This window comes from Lissotriton vulgaris, chromosome 6 (genome assembly GCF_964263255.1).
Source record: "Lissotriton vulgaris chromosome 6, aLisVul1.2, whole genome shotgun sequence".
In the NCBI taxonomy this organism is placed as follows: Eukaryota; Metazoa; Chordata; class Amphibia; order Caudata; family Salamandridae; genus Lissotriton; species Lissotriton vulgaris.
Window position 1 is genome coordinate 8,991,428 of NC_141694.1, and position 20,528 is coordinate 9,011,955.

Here is a 20,528-nt window from a genome sequence, read left to right on the forward strand (position 1 = left end):
ATCCTCATGGGTGACACAAGAGCCCTTGCCCCATCCTCACGGATGACACAAGAGCCCTTGCCCCATCCTCATGGGTGACACAGGAGCCCTTGCCCCATCCTCATGGGTGACACAAGAGCCCTTGCCCCATCCCCACGGGTGACACAACATCCCTTGCCCCATCCCACGGGTGACACAACATCCCTTGCCCCATCCCCACGGGTGACACAAGAGCCCTTGCCCCATCCCACGGGTGACACAAGAGCCCTTGCCCCATCCCCATGGGTGACAACATGGGTGACACAACAGCCCTTGCCCCATCCCACGGGTTACACAACAGCCCTTGCCCCATCCTCACGAGTGACACAAGAGCCCTTGCCCCATCCCACGGGTGACACAAGAGCTCTTGCCCCATCCTCATGGGTGACACAACAGCCCTTGCCCCATCCCACGGGTGACACAAGAGCCCTTGCCCCATCCTCATGGGTGACACAAGAGCCCTTGCCCCATCCTCATGGGTGACACGAGAGCCCTTGCCCCATCCCCATGGGTGACACGAGAGCCCTTGCCCCATCCTCATGGGTGACACAACAGCCCTTGCCCCATCCTCATGGGTGACACAAGAGCCCTTGTCCCATCCTCATGGGTGACACAAGAGCCCTTGCCCCATCCCATGGGTGACACAACAGCCCTTGCCCCATTCTCATGGGTGACACAAGAGCCCTTGCCCCATCCCATGGGTGACACAAGAGCCCTTGCCCCATCCTCATGGGTGACACAAGAGCCCTTGCCCCATCCTCATGGGTGACACAAGAGCCCTTGCCCCATCCTCATGGGTGACACAAGAGCCCTTGTCCCATCCTCATGGGTGACACAACAGCCCTTGCCCCATCCTCATGGGTGACACAAGAGCCCTTGTCCCATCCTCATGGGTGACACAAGAGCCCTTGTCCCATCCTCATGGGTGACACAAGAGCCCTTGCCCCATCCTCATGGGTGACACAACAGCCCTTGCCCCATTCTCATGGGTGACACAAGAGCCCTTGCCCCATCCCATGGGTGACACAAGAGCCCTTGCCCCATCCTCATGGGTGACACGAGCCCTTGCCCCATCCCATGGGTGACACAAGAGCCCTTGCCCCATCCCATGGGTGACACAAGAGCCCTTGCCCCATCCTCATGGGTGACACAACATCCCTTGCCCCATCCCCACGGGTGACACAAGAGCCCTTGCCCCATCCCCACGGGTGACACAAGAGCCCTTGCCCCATCCTCATGGGTGACACAAGAGCCCTTGCCCCATCCTCATGGGTGACACAACAGCCCTTGCCCCATCCTCATGGGTGACACAACAGCCCTTGCCCCATCCTCATGGGTGACACAACAGCCCTTGCCCCATCCTCATGGGTGACACAACATCCCTTGCCCCATCCTCATGGGTGACACAAGAGCCCTTGCCCCATCCTCACGGGTGACACAAGAGCCCTTGCCCCATCCTCATGGGTGACACAACAGCCCTTGCCCCATCCTCATGGGTGACACAAGAGCCCTTGCCCCATCCTCATGGGTGACACAAGAGCCCTTGCCCCATCCTCACGGGTGACACAAGAGCCCTTGCCCCATCCTCATGGGTGACACAAGAGCCCTTGCCCCATCCCCACGGGTGACACAACATCCCTTGCCCCATCCCACGGGTGACACAACATCCCTTGCCCCATCCTCATGGGTGACACAACAGCCCTTGCCCCATCCTCATGGGTGACACAACAGCCCTTGCCCCATCCTCATGGGTGACACAAGAGCCCTTGCCCCATCCTCATGGGTGACACAAGAGCCCTTGCCCCATCCTCACGGGTGACACAAGAGCCCTTGCCCCATCCTCATGGCTGAGGTAGGGCCCATAGTGGACTGCAGCTTCTGCGGTGTGCAGTGGCAGCTGGTAGAATTTAAGAGTGGTGAGCTGAGGTCAATAATTAAATTCTTTTGCATGCGAGCTACAGATTTTATAAACCAGCTTGCTGGATTCAGATCACTTTTATTAAAAGAACATTCAAGACCGTTTGACAGGAACGTATACGTGGCTACGAAGCAGTTACACAACATAAGCTCACATTCCAGTCCTGAGGCTGTAACGTTCATTTTTATTACAATGTAGATTTGCCCAGAATCACACACGAAGGGTGCCAGACGCTGAGACTCTAACCTCGCTCCCAGTATCTAAGTCTGTAGCTCTGACCAGTTATACTCTTAGTATGAATTAAGGGTGAAGCCAGGGTGAGTGTAAATCGAGGGAAAAAAAGAGCGCATTGGAGACCAAGGGGTGGGATTGTACAGATAAAAATAAATCGATGGAATGTGAAAGAGTGCGGGAAGATTTAATAAAAACAAGCACAAAGAAAGGGATGGACGGAGAGGAGCGGTAAAGAGTTTCCTTACCCGATTTAAGGCTTGCCCTCCACTCCTTTGCAGTCCTGTCTGGAGACATCCCTCGTGAACAGCAGCGTAGTCAAACTTCACTCGCTCTCCTCCTTGCTGTGACAAATCAGCCTGAGCTGCCCAGCCAATCCAAGGTCTGCTCTTAGGCTGTAAATAATAATAAGCAGTATAAGAGCAGTGCTGGATTTGGTTGAGCTTGGAAGCACAACGCTCCAAACATACGGCCAATCTGACATGCGCAGCTCAATTTCAGCCTCAGCTGCTCGTCCCACCCACTTAGAGCTCTGTAGCCCCGCCCTATAAGTGATAAAATAATGGAGGGCGTACGGGACTAATTTACATTGCCAAGTGAGCCTGTTTGTGGCTTGCAGAGGTAGGGGGTCAACAGCCCTGCGGCCTTATAAACGATCCGCGGCTGTGCGCCACTGTACATTATTCTTGCACACCAGTGTTTTCTGATGTGCTGAGTTAGAACTGTATACTTGAAGAGCACCCTTGGTATTGCACCCTGACATGCCTTGATTTTTCTTCACAGGTTGACATGGGCCTTCAGGTGAAAGAGGGCTCCCTCAGAAGGAAGAAGGCAAGGTCTGGGGAGCAGCCGCCATCTGCTCCTAATGGGGTGCTAAAGAAGAGAACAGACAGAGAGCTTTCACAGGCACCCCCGAGTGAAGTTCAAGAGACAACAGATGACCGGCAAGTGGAGGTTGTGGAGGCTGGTGGAGAGAAGGCCTTGGAGCCCATCGCACCGAAGAGACGACTGCTGTCCAGAAAGAAGCCCTCCATGCACATTATCAAAAAGAAGATAGAAAATGACCCTGGAACGCACTCTCCGGGTGGTCACCCTGCCCTGCCAAATCCTCCCGACTCCAGACCCTTGAGCACTGGCCCTAGCGATGAGTGGGACAGCGAAGACAGTGAAAGCAGCACAGAGAGCAGCTCCGAGACCACCACCACCAGCAGCAGTAGTACGGACAGTGATGAAGACGATGAGGATAGTGACACCTCCTTATGCAGCACAGAGGAAGCGCCGGCTCCTGCTGGTCCAGGCAAACCAGCTCCAGATAATGCTATAAAGAAAGGTAACGAGGGCCAATAAACACTACCACCACAGTCTGCCTGTGCCGCTTCTCTGTTCAACAGAGTTTAGTTATTCATAAGCCAGCCTATGCCAGTTTGTCTTCTGTAAACCATCTGCCCACAGACGTCCAGCAACTGACTACAGTCTGCCTGTGCAAGTATTAAGTCACTGGGCGTCTGTATGCAGTTTACTAACTCGCCATGGAATGCTTGTACCAGCCTTCTGTCAAATGATTCCCCAGTTTACTAACACTCCTGTCTTCCTCTGATCTGTCAGCGGGCACTTGACCATGCACTTCAGTAACTCATCATGCCAGGTTGTGCTGTTCCTCTGCCAGAGGGTGTTCTCCCACATTGTTTAGCACCTGCATGCCAGCCTTCTAGCATCTGCCAAAAGTGCTTACTAACTTGAAATAATCTGCATGTGGCATCCTTCTGTTTGCAGGCATTAGCCCACAGAGTTTAGTAACTCCACTAAGTTTCCCTATGCCAGTCTTCTGTACAAATTGAAATAATGCAAATATACAGAAGCCCTCATAAGCAAAGTCCAACGAATCTAAGTGGACAAACTAGGGTATGTAGAAAATCCAGTTCAGGGATTTATTAATACGTAGTGAATCCATAAACCATGTGAATGTCATCGAAGCTGCAGCCGACACGTTTCGTCACGAGCTGTAAACAGTAAAGCTGCATCTCCTATATTTCCTCATTTACTTATCCTGAGAAGGTATACTCACACTTGGATGCCTGAGTATTTCCCTCCAGTTGTCGTCTGTCAAACTCGTCCCGTCACCTTGCCAACGGGCTGATAATCGGGGCTGTACACCCTGCACGATCCTCATCAGCGTCGCATAGCCCTCAATATCCTATGGCCATCTAAAAGTCGAGACTCCTAAGGAATGCTCCGTTCTTTCCTACCCTCTTGGTATTCTCGCCTATAATGTGACCGTAGTTGCGAATACTTAAAAACCTGTGTGGCGGGCATTGCATCTTCCGCCCGGAAGTGTCCAAAGACACCATACCATTTGCATCCCATACATCCTCCAAAGTGCAGAGGCCATCATATCCCATTGCCTGCAGCCCATTAGTTCCATAATGGGACGCAGCCTCGACCTTACCCAGAGGGGGTTTGGAGGGTGCGTCTCTTTCCCTGGTCTGCTTCTCTATTCCTCTTATGATACAGAAAGACCACCGTTGTGGCTGTGGCCGGTAGTGCGTCCACCGGTAATTCTCCCCCACATGGCACATGCAGGTACCCCTTCAGGCCAAGTTTCTCTCTGTTCATTCGTATGTCTGGGTCCCCCAATGTGACATTTGCCCATTTATTTACTATTGGAATCTATGCCGTTTCCTAATACTGTCGAATGTATGATGTTACAACCATACATTTACAACGCATGCCTTTGCAACAGTTTTTACATCACAACATCCTTTACAGCGCATACCATTACATCACATTTAAGGTAGTGTTGGAAAGTGTAGGGGTAAAAACTACTAACTCCAGTGAGTGCAACAGTAGGGTAAGTGTCAAAGTGTATAAGGGTACTATGCGTTGTAATGGTATGCGTTGTAATGACTTGCAATGTTATGCCTGCGTTGTAGTGACATGCGATGAAATGACATGCAATGTAATGGCTGCGTTGTAAGTGTGATCTTCGCTGTGCACAGATGTCTGGGGAGCTCACCCCAACGGAATGCCTCCATGTACATGTTGAACAGTGGGCTAACTACCTTATTTGCTATTATCTTGGGCCTTATGTTTTCCCAGACTGACGCTGCGTTAGTGCAAGGCTAATTTTCTCTTCTGTTCGAGACCCTTTCACTTCTATGGCTTGAGCCCTGCCCAGGCTTCTGCAAGGGCAGTCCCTACTAAAGTTCAAGAGGTCTGTCTCGTGTATAGGGCGCATGAAAGTCCTGCATATTGTTCACCGTTATTGTCACTATCTCCTCACTACCTGTGATAGTTGAACCATTCAGGTTTACGATTTCCCCAATATGATGTCTGTCCCTGCCACAGCTTTGAAGTCAGGCCAGTAGATTCCCGGATTTGTTCTCCACCTTGTACAGCTGTTTCTGTTTGATCATGTATTCTCTTCCTATTTCATCTGTGACTAGTAGTCCATAATTCTCAGTCTTGAGATGACCACGCCGAAGTGGGGCATCAAAAGGTACCAGTACACAGTCTGCTTCAAGGGCAATCAGTTCCACTTCTCACAGGGTTGGGCCCACTCTTACCTTTCCCCAATTTCACCTACCATGTTCGTCCCGCATTTAGTGTCCTTATAAGCCTCCCAATGAGTGATTGCGTCTGTAGCGTCTGGAATTTTCTCTAAAGTATAAGGCCGTCGTTTTATGAAGACTCTCCAGCACTTCTTTATTTTTGTGTCGCCATGTGGCCATTCTCAAGTCTGGCCATTCTCAAGTCTGCTCTTTCTCGTAAAGTCGGTGCGGTGAGAGTTATGCATAGCAGCGAGTGATTTGTTCAGTTCAGTTCAAAACAAAGTTTATTTGGACTATATAGCCCTTATACATAGAAATCTTTATAAAATACAATTCATAAAATTCACAAATTACACCATAAACCACATCACAAGATTCACGTTAAAATGATTCATTATTAACTTCCAACCCTAAAACATCCTAAACGTGTCATAAGTTTAAAACAAAATACATTATTGAGCCCATTTCAAATTACTTTTATCTTATTTTAAACTCTAATAAAATGTGTACTAAATCACATGTTGTTCCCAGAGAACAGTTACATTTCCCATTACTATTGATCATTACTCTTTTTACTTCACGGTTGGTGTAGCAGGGGTTAACGCCAATTCTCAGTTTTAAAACTTCTCTTCTCAGACTTCAACATGGTATTCTATCGATGTATCTGGGAAGTAGGCTTCTTTTTGCCATGAAGAAGCCATACAGCATACTGATTAAATTTCTTTAAACCACCAACAGAGGCTGATGTCCTTACTTTCAATGCCTCGAGGTGGGTAGACCAGTTCATATTTTTCTGAAACCACATGCCCAAGTACCTATATTAATCTACTATTTCCAGCTTTGTGGGACCCAAGTACCAACTGAACCTTATTCTCCTTCTTCCAAATCTCATGATCTTGGTTTTGTCCATATTTACTACGAGTTTTTTATAACCACAGTATTTGTTAAAGCTGTTCAACTTTCTTTGTAGACCAATCTCTGATTGGTCTACTATTACCAGATCATCCGCATATAAAAGGCAGGAGATATGTTTTCCTCTACATTTGGGCTGGCTCCCCTTTCTCTGCCTAAGACTGATGGTAGATCTGCAATAAATAGAGAAAATAATCGAGGGGCCAGTACACACCCCTGTCTCGGCCCATTTCCAATCTGTATTTTCTGCGACAATTCCCCCACTGTATCTAAAATCACCTGCTCCCAGTTCGCAGTGTGAAGTTCTTGTGTCAACCGTAGTAAATCTCTTGGGATGTCATACCCGATCACCGACTCCCACAGCTTCTCTCTGTCCACTAAGTCAAATGCTGCGCGGAAGTCCACCAAGCAGCAATACAGACTTCCAGTCTGCTTAATCGACTTCCGCGCAATAGACCAGAGGACAAAGCAGTGGTCGACCGTTGAATGTCCCTCCTTAAATACCCCCTGCTCTGGGGGCACAATCTGGTTCACTTCTGCCCACTCTTTAAGCCTCTCCAAGATTAATTTGGCAAATACCTTTTCACCTATGTCTAAAAGATTAATAATCTATCGTTGTGGGTGCATTTATGTCTCCTTTTTTATGGATGTCTTATTATTGCACCTCTCCAATTTTCTGGTATGATACCTGTATTCAGGATTCCCAGGAACATTTTTGAAAAGAAGTCTGCCCACCACTTCGGCCTATTTTTTATAATTACTGCCGGGAGGTTATCTGGGCTCGCTGCTCGGGTCAATGTTAGATTAGATATAATTTTTTTGATCTTGCTAGCGGTAAACTGCTCCTTAGCTTCCTTTCTCACTCCTGGCCATACATTGGAGATTGATCCCTCATTTTCATTCCAGTTACCATAAATTACCCCAGGTAAGTTACCCAGTCCTCTTCCGGTACCACACAGTTTAAAGAGCCCAAAGATTTCCCTGAGCTTTCCTGGACCAATTTCCAAAAGTCTTTCAAATCTTTAGCTTCTATTGCCGTTAGCAATTTAACCCAGCAGCTCTCTTTGTAGGATCTTTTTTTATTTCTTATTAACATTTTATAAATTTGCCTTTGTTTCTTGAGGCTGAGAAGCAGTTCTACATTATACTTTGCTCTGAGTTTTCTTTCTCGTTGTCTGATATTTGCTTTGGCTTTGCGACATTCCTCGTCGAACCATTTCCTCAGTTTTTTGTGGCTGATTTTTCCTTCCACACCCAGGTTTTCTCGACTATATTTCAACCCTAATGCATTCCACTAGTTGTCCAATAGTATTTTCCAACCAGCCAATATCATAAGAATTCGTAACATTATCCGACAAAAGTGTCTGCTGTAGGGCTGTTAGCTTTTCTATAAAATCCTCTGATATCCGAGTTGTAAGGCGTCTTGGATAATCAACCTGGACCTGTAACACAGTGTCTCTTTGGTTTTTCTTTATGCCAAATACTTCAATATTGAGAGGTTAGTGATCGCTTCCTTCTGCATTTACCACATCAAAGCGCTTAATTGGATCAAAGTTCCAGGCATGCACAAACGCATAGTCTATAGGGCAAAGTTGCACCAAGCATTTGACCCAGAGACACATCATATACTGACATAACCCCCCTTGGGAATAAGGCTTCCCTAATTTTAAGTGAGATTAGCAATTCCTTACACCATTGATCGATCCTACAAGGGTTTAACTTGTGGTTCAAATCGCCCAGCAAAAACATTACATCTTTTTGATAATTTTCAGATAGCTTTAACAAATCCTCATTTAATTTTTCCATTTCAGCTTTATGTACGTTTCCTTCCCCCCTCTGGATATATATTTACGATTATTATGCCTTCAAATCTATGGTCTGGATTTTACATTTTACCTCTAACAGTACCACCTTCCTGGCGATCTTAGATGAGACCAGCTTCAGTTGCCCCCCTGAGTGTCTACCAAAACGATTCTTTTTTGCTACTGTCGTCTGATGGGCAAACCCCTCAATTGCTAGGGTTTTTTCGCACAGCCAGATCTCCTGCAGACAAATAATCTCATTGTTGATCTTTTTAAAGCTATCCTGGTTGGCTATTCTAATATAACCATTAATATTCCCAGGATAGTATGGTTAGGCTGTGCGAAGACCCAGGCTCCTAATCTATCTCACTCAGGCACCCGTCTCCCTCATATCCTGGGGACGCTAGGACTCTGAATCTATTTCCTGCTAGGGATCCTTCATCGTTTCTCACACTTTCCCTAACTCTTATAGTAATTTCAAGATCGTCCTTTGTCTCCCAGCAAGTATCAGTCAGTCTCACCTGCCTTCATCCCAGCCCTGCATGGTTCATTAGAAAAGATCTCTTGTCCTTATTTTCAGCTTGTAATTCTGTCCTTTGAACTTGTCTGATCCCTTCCTTCTATAGCTCTCGTTCCGCTTTTATTATTGAGGACTTCACTAGTCCTGAGTAAAGTAAAACCTTTGTTACGTCTGTCACCTTACTATTCAAGGTAAAGCCTACTTCTTTAAGATCCTCTGTGCCGATATTTCACAAGCTTTCACAATTAGATAGGGAGGCAAGCAATTGTGACCGATTTTAAAGGTACTAATTTCCTCACTTTTTCCCCCTTCACCTCGGCCAATCGGCTCCAAAAATAACCACAAGTCCAGACTGCTTTTTGTCTCTGCCACATAGGTGCCCCTTATTTGATTGTACTCACTTCTGCCTTGATAAAGTGACTCCTTGCCTTTCCCCATATGGCCTCTAATACTTCTTGTGCCTCCTTGCAGAGACTTCTTCAACTTCCTTTCCCTTTCCACCTTTTTTTTTGCCCACTCGTTCTTTGATTATACTATTTTTTCTTACCCTAAGTTTTCCTGTGCCTCTTTCTTTCCTTTCCACACCTTCTATATTACTCACATGTGTTCCTTCTCCTAAATTAATTACTTTTGGTGGGGCTAACCACACCTTCTATATTACTCACATGTGTTCCTTCTCCTAAATTAATTACTTTTGGTGGGGCTAACCTTACCTTCTTTCCTACGGGCCTTTGTTCTACTTCTATTACTTCCTTCCATAACCCCTGCAGTTATGTAACTAGGCCCTTTCTAGACTTCTTTTTCCAACTCTTTGGTCGTGGGATTCGCTGCTTATAACTCCTCACTTCCCACCCGTTTTTTATGATCATTGGGTGCCGTGAGATATATACATTATGCCCTTCATTCTGCAGTGGGGACGCCGGCGGTGCACCTTCCTGCCGAAGCCTGCTCCCCTCTTCGTGGACCTCACCAACTGGTCTAACTATGGAGGGCATAAGCTCCATGATTTGTTTCAGCTCCCCAATCCTGTTTTTAAACTGATCCCTTTGGGTTTTTAAGACCTCCTTGTTCATTACTGCTACCTCTAGCAGCCCTTGCAGAGATTTTTGTAAGATTAACATTGCGTATAGCATGGAGGCGGTAGAGGTACCCGTTACCTCCAAATTAAATAAAGAGGGCCCCGAAATATCATTTGCTTTGTCCTGTGCATTTTCCACATCCACCTTTTTATCCATAAAACTTTTTATAAGATGGATATTACTCTGACCCTTGTCGTCTGTTTCCGTTTCCTCAAATCCTCCCACCATCGCTCTTGTGTACGCTCGGAGAGGGGGAGGGATTAGGAGAGGACAGCAGCCTTGGATCCAGATAGAGTCCGGAAAGGTTAAATTGACTATGATTAGGTGAGGCTCGCTCCTGGGGTGCCACATTGGCCGGTGTTAACAAGTTCTCTATCATGCACGAATCTTTACCTATCGTGCCCTTTCCTTTAAAATGTTTCCCCACAAAGTCTTTAATTGAGTTTGTAACCGAGGCTCCGGCCATAGCCTCCCCCCGGTCTGTTTTGCTGCGGGATTGTGGCCAGGGATTTGTTTTCCCTCTGTGGTGCTTTTTTACATCCGGTGGTTCACCCTGGGGGTATTTTTCATTTCCTTTCTCTTTCAGGGACGAGGCTCCATCCTCTCCGCCCATTGTGCTAAGGTCGGGCTTTTTTTTTTTAGGCCTTTCCGTACTTTTGTTTTACTTAGTGCCATCACCTTTTGAGTCCTTTTGCACTTTTCCTCCTGTGTTACAGGCAAATCCCTTTTTATACCCTTCTCCTTCTTCATTAATTGTCAGACAAGATTTATCAGTCCTAGAACACGATGCCTTCTCTCCTGAAAAAATGTAGACGCTCACACCTGCATGAAAGCAGGCAAATTGGGCACTCTCTGCAGATGTCAACGTCGGAGTGGCCATGGTGGGTAGATAAAAGTATCAAAAAGTTGTTTCAGCGAAAGCACAATGTGGCTATGGTCTAAAACGCCAAAAGCACTTCCTGTAGTGCGGGGATGGTCTGGGTGATTAGATATTGCTTGCCTTGAAGTTTGCCTCCGTGAATCTGTGTATTGTTTCTAGCTGCATAAGGAAGTAACCTATCCTTGGGTGGGAGTTCTGTGCCCCTGAGAAGAGGAGTAACTCTTATTTGTTCAATGCAGCGATTGCCATACGTCTTCCAAACCCATGGCAGTCACAAAGGTTCCTAGTTTCCCTGTTCAAGGGGTACCTTGTTGGGGGGTGTGTAACTGTTTCATCCATGTAGATGTCCATTATCATATTAAAGTCCCCTCCCGCTAGTACCGTTGCAGGTGGGAGACCTAGTAGCTAGCTGCCCAAATGCACCAACATTTCAATCTGTAATCCTGGTGGGATGTATACATTAACCAGAGCAACTGTCTTCCCCTCCCACTTGCCCAGCAGCATAGTATAGCATCCCCTATCCTCAGAAGAATCCTGGTTTACTTGAAATGCGACTGTCTTGTACCCAGAGGGATACCCCAGGTGGCTGACCACCCCGTACCCACCCCCCCTCCACAGGAAACCACAATTTGACCCTCCTAAATGTTACCTGTGGAAACTCCACATCTACAGCATTGCACAAGAGGGATTTGTTTACCAGGGGCTACCCAGGCTTTAATATTCCATGTTAGTATTTAGAGTGTGTATACCTTACGGTTACTGTGTATATCGGCGCCCGTGTTGATTATCTCGCTGCCCTTTTATGATATAACCACTCCCCAAGGTCCGTTAAGTCACATAACATTTTAAACAGAAATATACTCCCAACTCCCCCACCCTACCATACCATCCTGTCGTCTTCCTACTGGCCACTACCCCAACGGATGGTATGTCCATCACCACAGAAATACAAAATCTTGAAATACCATTGCAAGTGTAGCTAACATATATGTGTTATTCCTGTAAGGGAGAGAGCTGCGGCTCAGCCCATGAGCAAGAGTAAGGTCTCTGTTGGCTTGGTCGGGCAAGCCCATCAAAGCACTGCCACACCTGCCCTGGGAGGCAATCGGTACCTCTCAACCTTTCAGACCATCTCTTCAGATGGCATTGGGGTAAACGTCAGTGGGGCAGGAATCTCCTCTCTGCTACCAACATTTGAGCCTTTCTCATGTGAGTGGTCTGTTTCTTTCTCCAGAGTTTTCCATCTGTTGGAGACCCAAGTGCAGGTCTTCTGAGTGTCTGCTACTAGTTTAGTTTTCAGATTTTGCCTGGGCCTTTGTCGGCACTGTATGTGGACGCCGTTGTGCAATGCAGCGTTTCCTGCATCTCAATGCCTACTTTAACGGTCCATTGTGTGGCCTGGGGTGCCCGCACCTTTCCAGCCAGACTTAGAACTCCTCCGTGTCCATTAAGAAGTGCACTTCTTCCCCCTGTCCACTATGTGGAGTTTCATCGGGAAGAAGCGGGCATAGTTGATGTCAAGAGTTCTTAGGTGCCTCTTAACTCCTTGGAAGGCTTCCCATTTATGTATAAATGTGGTATAATCAGATATATATTGATGGTGGCATCCTCTACTGTCCGTGGTCTACTTGAGCATGCCGTCTGTAGTTTGGTATCCTGGTTTTGAATTTAGCAGCCTAGCTGCCATGGCCTGTGTGGGTGCACTCTGTATCAGTAGCCTTCTCTGCATCCTGTGTGCATGCTTTATTACAAACCATTTTGAGGTTTTGCCTCTAGGACCACCGATGAAAGCCACTCCTCCAGTAAGAGACCGGCAATGTGACCTTCTACCCTCTCCAAAAATCCCTCAATCTGGATGTTATTGCGGAGGGACCGGCCTTCCACATCTTCCACCCTTTCTGCCAGCTTAGCAATATCCTTCTCCTGGGTTCTAATGTGGGCGGCACTCTCCGTCACAGTAGGCCTTGCTTTTGCAGGTGTGGACTATGACACTCTGTCCGCTAGTTTCGCGTGGTCTGACCTTAAAAAGTTTACTTCCTGACTCAGTAGTCATTTTGATTCCTTTGGCAGGGCTACAGTTCTATATGTCTCCACAGGAAAGGGGGGGAGTGGTAGGGGTCTCTGCCTAGGGCCACCACAGATGGGTATCACCAACTGTCACACTGGGAGACCACTATACCCGGTTGCCCAGGCATCTCCCAGTACTGTATCTCTGCACGTGCACCCTCCCTGACCCCCTCTGACATCATGAGGGGCCTCGCCACACCCCCATTTCCCCCATGGGAAACCTTCATCACGGTACGCCAGAGCAGCCACCCTTTTCCTTGCACTGTTAACCATACAGGGCAGTGGGGGGGAGAAATGGGAGGAGAAAGGCCTGTGGCAGTTTTGCTATCCCTTGCAGCTACTGATCTCGAGGGTCCTCTGCAGAGGGGTTCGTGCAGCTCTCCCGGGATGAGCACAGCTTTCCAAAATGGCAGGCGCACTTCACTCCGCGGCCCGTCTGCTCTCTGTAGGTCTTGTGGCTGGCCCTCCAACCATCTTCACGGCCGACCCCTGCAGCGGGATGGGCCCCTGGTCCTAGACCCTCTTTGCGGTAGGGGTCCGAGGACTCTGGGAGTGGGGGTGGTGGATTGGCCAGGATGATCAACACTTGGGCAGCGGCAATGGAGCTCGCCACTCTGGCTGCCATCTACAGGCCATGCGCCTAGTCTGCGTCTTTAAAGTGTACTGACACTAGTATCATGGCACTAACATGAACAAAACTGTGCACTACATGTACAAGTGAAAATATATAAGCAGCTGTCATGGTCTTTTTTCACTGCTTATACAAATTCCATACTAACACGAAAGCAGAGAGTTCCAAAGTGTGGCCCTGGCCTCTGAGAAGGCAGGGTATCACATGCTGCAGGTTTTTAGGTCTCGCCTGCCTTGCACCCCCTCCCCCCCCTCCCATCCCTGTCCGTGCTGCTTCTTCCCCTCCCACACTCTGGTACATATTGCTTCTTCAACTGTCCGTATTGCTGCTTGATTCCCCTAACGACCTCCCCTCCACTGCTCCCCCACCCGGTCTGTGTTGCTTCTTCACGTCTAAATTGCTTATTCTTTCTGTTTTTTTATTTTTTTATTTACCATCCTCAACCTTACTCCTCCCCCACCACCCCACACAAATTGGCATGGTTAATAGCTCACCCATAGGTGAGACCTATTGGCTTTGTCAATGTTTTTTGGAAACAGAAACTGCAAAAGCGCCAGATTGCAGACCTCTGAGCCTTTCTGGGGGCATGCTTCCTGAGCCTTGCAACTTTGTTTCTGTTGTGAGCTCTGGTGTTCACAGCATTAAATTCCCTGGTCTCAATCGGCAACCAGTGCATCGGCATCGCAGTGCTGCAAATGTTCCACTTATCACGGCCATCAGTAGTGGAGCCGCAGAGTTCCGCATGAGGAGCAGCTGGTTCATCCTACCTCAGAGTGCCAATGTAAATACTGTTACCATCCTCACACCTTGAGGAAGGGAGGCTTCATGCTGATGTGCACCACAAGAGGGATCGCTGACGCCCTGAGTGAGCCCTAAGTTACAGACAGACAGACATGGCCAGAATGAGTTTGGCCCCATTGACTCTGGCCAGATAACATTTGGTCACACTAGCAGTAACTGTTGAAGTCTTCATCATTATTAGTTTTGTTTCATATAATCTGGCATAAAAACACAGAAAAATATATAAAATACAGTAAATTATGTGGGTATCATTCGTAAAAATCAACATTATAGGGAGTGGCAATATTTGAAAAGCGGAATTAGTTCAAAAGTTATTCACAGCAGTAAATAACAACCCTGTTGCAAACAGACTAAATAATAGTCACGCCTGATGTTTACTATTCCTAACAAAAATAAAATAAGCAAAATTATATATCTCGAGAAAGCGTCAGAAATATTGCAGTATCACAGACACCGCGATGGGATCACAGGCCTCCTGTAGACCGGAATCAACGCAGAGTCCAATCCTCTCTCCCCGCTACTTGCTGTTCTAGTGACCGTTACAAAAGTAGCTGCGGGACAGTTAGATAAAAGGTGTATCCAAATGTAAGAAAGCTTGTGTACTCTGATCTAGATAAATCAGCAGAGAGTAGGGGAAATGCGTTCTTTCAGTCAATAAAAACTTTCAGAAGAAATGAGCATGTAAATCTATGCTGAATCTGTGTCAGAAGGGTGGGTGTGGGATGGAGGATGTCCTAGACACCCTGCTTTTGAAAAGCTGGGGCGATCCGGCTGCAAGACCTGTTCTGAATCACATCACTAAGACCTGGCGGCCATCTTGATGGGGTTCCATGTCAAAAGAGGTCTGTATAGGAATACAGCTTTACCAATCGTGTGTTCAGGTTCAGTTGTCTCCCTCTTGAGTTAACCAAAGTATTCAAGTGCTGTTTAGGTGACAGACACTCTAGGTACAGCCTGAAAACCTGCCTTGCAGCCAGAGGAATCCGCGTAAACTGAGCATTGTTCTAATCTTGACCGTGCCCAGGTTTTGCTTTGAGTGCAGTAGGAGGGTTAGACCACCCAGATACGAACACTGAGACCATTTGATCCTGTCTGGGCCAGGAGAAGCTTCAGGCTTCTCTCGGGAACTGAAACTCGAGGTAGAGGAAGATGTGAGAAGTTGGCTTGATATGCAGTGCTCACTATTCTAGTGATCACTATGTATCAGTCCAAACAACCCTTATTGATGATTGGTTGTAAGTCAACCGTAGACCAGCTATCCTAGTAGCATGGACAAGAGCAGTCTTTAGGCTAGACTCTAGAGGGCGTGTTAAGCCAGCTGTTATACCATCACATATACCCCTTGAACACCAAGTGAAAGGACACCACACAAGTTGTTATGAAAATAAAAGGATATTTATTTAGGACACAACAGCCCTGGACTCTTTATGAGGACAGGGTGCTAAGCACAATACAAAGCTCTTACGAAAATACTGAAAGTCGCGCAATTTACACAAATGCCCGTGGGGCACGAAAAAACCATATACTCTAAAAGTGGAATGCAAAATTACTAGCAGGTAAGTACTACTCTAATAGGCTTTAGGATCGCTAGGACTGGACTACTGAACCTTCAGATTACTAGCAGAAGGCCTAGGGAGATCGGATGCAGAGTGTGCACTCTGACGCGGGATGCGGGACAAAGTCTATGGATGCTAGATTTCGTAAAGTTAGTGTTATCGGACGAATCCGACTAGGTAGAGCTGAAACGAAAAAGGATCTGGACACTTAGATAGTGAACCTACGCTGGAGCACCGAAATGCTCAGGTTACCTAGCCCAGGGGCTGCGGATGCATAGGTCTGAAGAGACGTCGGGAATCCTCGTTGCAGTCTATGGAGCCTGAAAGAAGAAGTTGCTGGCAGGCGACCAGTGATGAAGTTTGATGTGATCCAAGCCTGGATCGAAGATGGAAGACACCTGTAAGCAGAGGGGACCAAGTTCTGAATCACTAGCCAGTGATTAGGTGGGCACCAGGATGGCACCGGACGAAGTCTCCTCGACCAGGTGAGTGGGCGACGCTGGGCTCTGCAGTCTCACGGACCAGGAGGCGTTGTCGGCGACCAGGATGGAGGTGCGAGCTGTCCCACGATGGTATCTGCTGTCGACGTCGCTGGACCAAGGATTGGGGCAACAAGTCTTGGCAAATGCAAGCCCACGCGGTGGACTCAAAATGGCGTCTGGAGTGCACCAGGAGGGTCCGGGGTGCTCCTCTGTTGGAGGGGAGCAAGGGCCAGTCTGGAGCAACCAGACCAGCGGTGTTGTCGTCGGGGTGCGTCGTCAAGAGGGCCACAAGCCAGCAGGCAAGTAGCCGGACAACGGGGTGAGCAGCAAAGAGCAGAAGGGCCCCACGCAGATCTGGTGGATGCTGGGGGGCTGGACTTCGGTGCTGGAGCTGCTCAGGGTTAGGGCTTCTCGAACCCCAAAGCACTCACTCGAGGATCCCTCGGCGGTCGTGCTGGATAAGCGTTGTGCAGTTCTGAAGATGGCCGGTCCCTCGAGGTCTCGTCACACCCACGGATCTCAGCTGAGCTGACGATGTAGGTAGAGGTCAGAGGTGCCAGGGAAGCCGGGTCTCGTCGTGCTGGTCGGTCGGATTCCGGAGGAAGGACGTGCAGCAAACCGCAGTGTTCTTAGATCGTGCCTGCGGGTGCAGGGTGACTACTCCTTAGTCACAAGGGAGAAATCTTGAGAAGAAGTCTTGAGTTCCTTTCGTAGAAAGTAGTTTCAGGATTCAAAGATGATCTAATTTGGAAGGGTCCCCGCTCCCACCTTTATACTAAAGAAAGGGGCTGGTACGGGACTAGGTTCTGCCCATTGGTGGGACCAGGAAGGGGGGTGGTTACACCCCTCTCCCATGCCGGACTTTCCCCAGCTCAGGAGCTGGTGTGCCCCTGGAACCGGTTCAAACTGGCAGATGCACAGTGAGCACCGGGGTGCCACTTGCAGTCACCTTCCTATTCAGCCCTGCCTACCTAGGATACACAAAACCCTGTCTGGGATGGTGCTAGCACTGCCCCTGACAGGAAACCCTTTGTCCAAGCTCCCCTCACTGGAAGGACTCTTAGCTGCAGGGGGTCAGACTTGTGTCTGTGGTGGCAGCATCCATTTTGTGATGCTGAGGCTCGAGTTAACTTTAACCGGGGTTCACAGTTACATACATGTCGTGTCCCTCTAGAAGGGTGGAATGCTAACCCCGTCGCCAGAATTGGCGAGGGGTTAGTATTCCAATTCGTATGACACCTTACTCGACATGTTTTGATAAAGCGATACCAAAGATAGCAAATAACCGCAAGGATTATAATGCACTTAAGAGTATATGGTACGCGTTATCATAGAACAGCTATTAGGACTTGGTTCCGCAAGCTGCAGACGGGCTCAGCTCACGCCAGAGCACCATCTCACATAATTCCAAGCACTCTGCCTTCAGGATTGTTAAGGCCTGCCATAGGAGTGACTGATAGGAATACATGTGTCCATTTTAGGGTTAGATATAGGTATACTATATCTACAGCAAAGGGTGATTGCACCACTTTGCCCCAGCTGTCGTGCAGCCAGTTGTGTCCGATTTGGATGGCCAGCCAGGGGTGGCATAATACATGCTGCAGCCCCTGGTAGGCCCTGGGTACACCTATGCCCTGAGTTACAGGGTCTGATAAGGTGGCCCAGTACCAATTGGATATGTACCTAAGGTACATGGAATCCATTTTAGAGAGAGAGCAGTAGGCCTGGGGTCCTGATTGGCAGGGTCCCAGGCCAACTATGTCAAAAACCAGCTAAAACACAAGGCAAAAAGTTGGGGGCAACCATAGTCCGGATCTACCTTCCTACAGGAGCGTTTGACTTAACTTGCTTGCTTCAACCCCCTCCTAACCCAAGAAACCTGCCCCGTGGTTGACTTGGCGGTTATAGTACGATAACCTTCAGCATAGAGGCACAGAGGGGACATGAGCGCCACATTATCTTCTGACAATCGTGTTTAACCAGTAACCTTGACTGGTTTGCTATTTAATGATTTAATTAAAGGCTTCCAATTCAGTTTCTCACTGATATTGAGATAAGAAAGCAATCTTCTCTTTCTGATATAACCTCTTTATGCTATTAAGTTGTTTGTCAGAGTAAAATTCTTCATAAAGAGCATGAGCCTAGGTACAAGCCTCTCCACCGTTACAATCAAAACAGAGGTCACGAATGCTCTGGCAACATCAGATCGGGTGATCATTGTAGTTCGAATAGGACAAGGTTCACAATTGTAGATCCTGATGGAACCAGGCTTTAATTCTCCCGCCAATCTTCCCCTCTTCCCCCAACTCTGTACAGCTATTGTCTGTATTTTCCCCATGAGTTTCAAATCATCTTTTCCCATTTTTAGGGCAGCCTCTACTTTTATAGACGACTCTCTCAGCCTGTTCCCACCAGTCTAGATCTTGTTACCAGTTTTCTACTCTCGGTGGGTCTATCCCGCCCCCCATGTCTTCGCTATGTTTCGTTTTGCCACTCCAAAATCTAGAATGAGCAAAATTTTGGTGTATGGGGGCCACTTGACTTCCCTGTTGCTCCCAGCAAGTGCCATTGCGCATCCACCTGTATTGGAAGACCCGTCACCTCAGACATAACCCTATCCACTCCTGCCCAGTATCGCTGAATTATAGGACCTGCCCAGATCATGTGAAAGAACTTGCCGGTCTCCCCACACCCTCGCACACCGGTCCGAGTCACATCTACCCAATCTACATAGGTCGTATATCCCCAGGACGCTCCAAAATAGGACTCGAGTTGGATCAGTCATCATCAGCATCAAATTACTTTATTCGGTATACAGCAATACCTTAAAGGTACAATACAAATCGGTTAAAACACACAAAGATAAAACCTGTTACCAGGTGCTTAGGTTATTAATACAAATTATTTAACAAGCGTCCGTGCAAGTCGACGTAGATAATAAAGTTAAAAATAAGCAAACAGTTGAAAAGTCTGACGCTCAGGGGCACATTACCTGCGAAAGAGCCAGTTTACAAAACAGGGAAAATATAAATCCAACATGTTAAAAGGGGGGTCCCCCCGATCATAAAATTCATCTGGATTAAAAACAATATAAAGGGCATCATAGATGTTGGACCCAAAGCGCAGAAGGGAGATTAAGCCACCGATATCATCATCCTGTGTCTTTGGTGTTTCTTAATCTTGCGGCCATCCTTAAGAAGTTAACAGTGCAAAAAAGTGTAAGAGCCTCCTCAGACAATATCAAAAACAGCAGCGCCACCTTTGCATGTTTGAACCTAGCAGTCTTTAACCCCTCCCCTGCGCCGAACGTTCCGCCCCAGTGCGGAACGTTCTATTAAGTGGGTTGGGCCGGAACGTTCAGCGTATGTGCGCAGCACTACTGAGGTAGTGCACGTGACGTCCGCTGAACGTGCGCCGCACGGACGGGGTTAAAATACTCTTTAAGAACAACTTCCTGGGGTGAGCTTAAAAGGGGCATAATAAAACAAAATGGAGCGTGTCCTGCGGAGACTTAAAGTCGCAGCCGCAGGGGCCCCTCAACTCAATGGATGATAAAAACGCCGAGGGACACCCCAGTGTGTGATGAAGGAGGTTCAGCCTAAATCTGGTCATTAAGAATCTATCCTGGGCATTATAAAAGTAAGACGGGTATGGTTCCAAACTTGGGCTAGATTGGGCCAATAGGTGGGCTCTCACTGTTGGTTTTACCATATCTGTATCTTTCCTAATAGAGGCCTTGTTCTTTAGGAATGCAGACTTAACAACCACCCTATCCCGTAGTACCAGCGACTTTGGGTTGTTGAAATAATCAGCAAGACTCAGGCCAGACAGGGTCTCCCTTACATATTTAAGCCAAGGGATATTATTCCCATGCTCCCTGATGATGCAATCACTTATTATCTGCTTGCTCAAAGCCGCTTCCGGATTAGTCCATATTTTTAGACAGCAAGTAAGAGGTTTGAGTTGGATCCCATCTCTAATGTAAGAGAGGCCTAGCTCTTCGTGGATTGAGTAGGAAGGGGTGCTCTGTGGGACTTTAACCCCTTCCATGCTGATGACGGCCCCCATCCGTCATGCATTACA

At 47.8% G+C, this 20,528-nt stretch overlaps 1 protein-coding gene across 2 annotated transcripts in view; it reads left to right on the top strand.

Moving 5' to 3' along the window:
- Positions 1–20,528, top strand: part of RRP36 (ribosomal RNA processing 36) — a 133,557-nt gene that overhangs the window by 56,817 nt on the left and 56,212 nt on the right. For both annotated transcript variants that reach the window (XM_086925831.1, XM_086925832.1), the window contains exon 2: positions 2,951–3,497. In XM_086925831.1, the coding sequence (XP_086781957.1) occupies positions 2,957–3,497 (541 nt within the window). In that variant the 5' untranslated portion in view covers positions 2,951–2,956. The remainder of the gene's footprint in view (positions 1–2,950; positions 3,498–20,528) is intronic.